Genomic DNA, 4696 nt, shown 5'->3' on the forward strand with positions numbered 1-4696 from the left:
GCACAGCAGGAGGGGCAGTTCCAAGTGGTTCACTTGGTGAATTGGGTCTGTTCTCCCAGATTCCCCTCACGGGAGACCCGGAGAGCGTATGTGTCCCCGATGTTACCTTGCTGGCCACACACGTTGTTTTCCTCAGACAACTTGGGACCTCTGGCAGACTCTTCGTTTTGGCTGTGAATATTGTTGGATCGGCAATGTCCTGTTTTGGGAGTCAGGAGACTGGGGCACTAACACCAGCCGTGTGGCCCTGGGAAAATCTCTTTACTGATGTGGGCCTTAGTTTCCCCATCCGCCAAATGGAGATTTTCTGATCTATTTCACATTCCTCATAATGGTGGCTCAGAGCTGAATGGAATAAACACATGGCCTTTTTTTTTTTTTTTTTGGTACGCGGGCCTCTCACTGCCATGGCCTCTCCCGCCGCGGAGCACAGGCTCCGGACGCGCAGGCCCAGCGACCATGGCTCACGGGCCCAGCCGCTCCGTGGCACGCGGGATCCTCCCGGACCGGGGCACGAACCCGCGTCCCCCACATCGGCAGGCGGACCCCCAACCACTGCGCCACCAGGGAAGCCCAACACATAGCCTTTTAACAAATAAATGAAACAACTGTTGTGAGACGGGAGGATCCCTGGACGTTATGAAAAGGTTAATGTTTCCCTGGGAAGAGGGAGGGTGTCCTGCTTTCTTTCTTTTTATTTTTTTTATTTTAATTTTAATTTTTAAAACTTACTTATCTTTGGCTGCGCTGGGTCTTTGTTGCTACACGTGCGCTTTCTCTAGTTGTGGGGAGCGGGGGCTACTCTTTCGTTGCGGTGCGCAGGCTTCTCATTGAAGTGGCTTCTCTTGTTGTAAAGCATGGGCTCTAGGTGTGCGGGCTCAGTAATTGTGGTTCGCAGGCTCAGTAGTTGTGGTTCGCGGGCTCTAGAGCTCAGGCTCAGTAGTTGTGGCTCCCGGGCTTAGTCGCTCCACGGCATGTGGGATCTTCCCGGACCAGGGATCGAACCCGTGTCCCCTGCGTTGGCAGGCAGATTCTTATCCACTGCGCCACCTGGGAAGCCCTGTGTCCTGCTTTCTTAACGTCTCCAGTAAAGTCTAGAATTTTCTATCCACCCAGTGGGGAGAAAGGCCAATTTCCATTCTACCCTCCCCTTCGCCCAATTCCCTCAGTCACACCTGCCCTGTCTGAATTAATTTGTATTAATAAAACAGTTACTCAATCAACAAGTGTTTATTGATCGCCTACTGTGTGCCCAGCACTCTTACAGATAGTCTTGGAAATATAGACAAGTCTGAGATATGGCCCCTACCCTCCAAGAGTTTACAATGTACTTGTGAAATCAGTTACATGCACATGGAAATATAAGTATCCATCAAAAATTGTGAATGATAAGCATCAAAGAGTGAGTTTTACACTGAGGGTTAGAGGACGGAGGGGTAGGATAGGGACGGAGTGGTCAGTGGAGGCTCAGTGAAGGAGGGGTGCCGAGCAACTTCTCCAACATGAGGAAGACTTGGCTAAGGGGAGAGGGCCTTCCCACTTAGGGCAGGAGCTTAAATATAGGCAAGAAGGTAGAACTGTGAAAGGCATGTCACAGACAGTCACTGGGCCCCTCCTGCTGGCACTGAGGTTTGGGGAGGTGTACTGGAGTTTGTCAGAAGCTGGTCATGGTCAAGCTTTCGGTTTGTTCGTGACTCCCACCCCGCCCCGCCCCCCCCCCCCCCCAGGGGAAATGGGGCATTTTTAGACCTTGGAGCTGGAACCGGCTGCCTGGGAATCATTCTCGACTCTTCCATCTCAACTGAAATCCCAAGCAGCAGCTCAGCTATCACTCAGATGAGGGCCTTCTAGCAGCTCTACCATATCTGGTGAAGGATGGTGGAGAGAATATGAAGGTGGCTGACAGGGGGCCCATCTGGGGCTCTGGTCTGTCAGAGACTCTGCAGTGCTCTGTGGGCAGACCCCGGGGGCCTGATCTCAGCCTTTGGGCTGATTCTCCGTTAGGCCTGAAGACTCTCTGGGGGCTGCCTCTCTGGCCCAATAGAAATACCCACTGAGGTTCCCACACATGTCCACCCAGCTTCTTAGATACCCAAGTTCTTATTCTCTCTCGGGCAGCATCAAGGAGTGGTGCCTTCCTGAGTCCCCACCTGCTCCCATGCTGTCATCCCCCAGCCAAGGGTCATCTCTACAAAAACCAGTTTCCTGTTCCTAAAGAAACCATTGTGTAGGCCCTTTAACCTCGTTGTTAGCCAGGTCAAAGGGAGGCAGGGGCTTCAGTGAACGTTGGAGCTGGAGCTTCTGAGGGAGTTCCTCAGTAGAGTCAGAGTCTGCTGCCACCTTGTGCGTCCCACCACAGTTTCTTTCCTTGTGCTCTCCTCTAGCCGGGGGCTAGAGCCCTGGGCCATGATTCTGCTCTTTTTTTTTTTTTTTTGGTCCTCGGCTTCTTCTCCGAGGCTGCCCTCCCCGTCTCATTCTACACCCAGCTGCTCTCTGTTCCCTCCATACTGTGGGATGGCTTTATTTCGGTTCATACACAAACCAGTCTAGACACTGTGGAGTCATAACAAGAGTGGGATGGACGAGGCTCCAGGGCCCATTACTGGCCAATCAGTTTCTCTGCAGGGAGGCTTGAGAAGGAGGTTAGCGCCATGCCCACGGAACCCGCCACTTCTTCCCACCCACCCCCATCCCCCAGCAATGAGCTAAGAGCCAACCTCAGCAAGAGGAAGGGTCTTTGATCACAGAGAGGGTCAGTCAGTGGCATGTGATTAGTGGGTTTGGGGATGGATTCCCAGGTAAAGCAGAAGGTAAAGGGGAGACTCTGGGGCCTGGCCTCAGGGGGGAGTGGAGTGGAGTTGAGGGTTGGGGACTCAGGGTGGGAGATGGGGAGCCAGGATGAAGGAAACAGAAAGTCTGACTTGACAAGCATCTTGACAGTTCAGCCTGCACGCTGTCACACCAGCTCCCATTCCTGCCTTTGCTCGATCCAGTGGCCAAAGTCAGTCTATCCTCAGCAGCACCTTCTGACACGATCCAGTGGCAACGTCCCTCACCTGTGGCCCTGGGGGAGGCTGTCTACTGGTTTTCACAGACCCAGCCACCCCCGAGCTCTGGCCCCTGGTCCTTCACACATACCCTGTCAGGCTGTAGGAGTTAAACTCACTCTTGCCTTTGGGTGGTTGACCAGGCCTTGGAGAGCTCCTAGTGGCCAGGGGCTGGGCCTGGTAGGCATCGTAGTAGTTGGACCGATTTCCCCGGGGCGAGCAGGAAAAGCAGAGGATGATTCCAGCTACCAGGGAGAACAGGGAGGAAATAATGCCCAAGTAAAGAGCCTCTCCGATCTCAAATTTCATGCTGTCAGGCACCAGTGGGGAGTAGAAGTCCCGCAAGATCCCGTGAAGATTCCAGACAACAGGGATGAAGCCCAGGAGGCCTCCAAGGATGAAGAAGACTCCGCCCACCACCGCCACTCTGTCTTTGGCTCGGGACTCTTGGCAGAAGACTGTGCATCTCATGCCCACCACAGAGACAATGCAGGCCAAGGAGGAGATTGCACTGGACGTCACCATCATGGCCTGGGCAGCCTGGATGTCAGCAGGCAGGCCCAGCATGGTGCTGTAGATGTCACACTGGGTGATGCCTGTGCTGTGTGTGGCACACTCCATCCAGAGGCCCTTGGAGAAGCCGACTGCGGTCACGATGCTGGCGCCGACGTAAGAGCTTGTTCGCCAGCTGGGGAGTAGCATGGCAACCAGGGTTCCCAACAGCCCCAGCAGGCCCAGGATGTAGCCCACAAGTTGGAGGCCAAGAGAGGCCATGGCAGACCTCTCAGTAGATGCGTCTTCAGGGCCTGCTCCCTCGTCTTCTGGCTGTAGCTCTTCCTCCTTAGATCCCGGGCTCTAATCCCTCATTTCAGAGTGTCTGTGCCAGGCCGACTTCTCTCCTCCTTACAAGTGTCTGTGGGTGGCCACGGGCAGGCTCAAGAAGGCATCTAGAAGACCTAAAAAAAATCCATAAACCAGATTAAATATTGACCAGAAGCTTATGAGAAACCAGAAAATGCTGGATGCCTTTTGACCTTTGTTATCTTCTTTAGAAATAACACATGAGAAAGAAAAAAAAAAAAACTTTGAAAGTGGAGCCAAAATGTCATCGGCTCCTGCGTAGGTACATGCTTTAGATTGGCAGCCAGACAAAGCCAGGGGCCAGACAAGTGGCTGCTTTCCGAGAAGGTGGTGATGCCATTGTCGGTTGTGGTGACCGTGTTAACTCCAGGTCAGGCTGTAGGCTGGCTCCGCCTCCAAGGCATGCTGTTTAACGCATTACCTGGCAACAGTGCTACGGGGCCCCTCAATTGCACACCGGTGCCAAACCCCAGGAGACTGGAGGAGGAGAAACAGACCCTAAGGTATAGCCTTGGACTCTAGGTTCTTAGAGGCCTCTTGAATCTCCAGCAGCCTGGAGAGCAATGGTCTAGCCCTGGGTCATCCTGCCCATGGTGAAAGTTGACTCCAGGGCAGGTTGAGGCAGGCAACGAAGCATCTGTCTACACTCTCAGAGTTCAAGTCCTCCCAGCCCTGCCCAAATCCCCCTCCACAGGCTAGCCTGAGGCCTCCCACGTGTATAACACACCCAGACATTTCCTGTCTGCTCTCCTAATAGTTGTGCCACCACCCCTAGGCCTCTCGGGTGA

At 53.8% G+C, this 4696-nt stretch overlaps 1 protein-coding gene across 1 annotated transcript; it reads right to left on the reverse strand.

Annotated features, from left to right (window-relative positions):
- Positions 1-3050: 3050 nt before the first annotated feature.
- On the reverse strand, positions 3051-3821 carry CLDN2 (claudin 2). Its single transcript, XM_033849764.2, has one exon. The coding sequence runs from the start codon at positions 3819-3821 to the stop codon at positions 3129-3131; it is 693 nt and encodes a 230-aa protein (XP_033705655.1). The 3' UTR covers positions 3051-3128.
- Between the last annotated feature and the right edge of the window lie 875 nt (positions 3822-4696).

This window comes from Tursiops truncatus, chromosome X (assembly GCF_011762595.2).
Source record: "Tursiops truncatus isolate mTurTru1 chromosome X, mTurTru1.mat.Y, whole genome shotgun sequence".
NCBI classification, from domain to species: Eukaryota; Metazoa; Chordata; class Mammalia; order Artiodactyla; family Delphinidae; genus Tursiops; species Tursiops truncatus.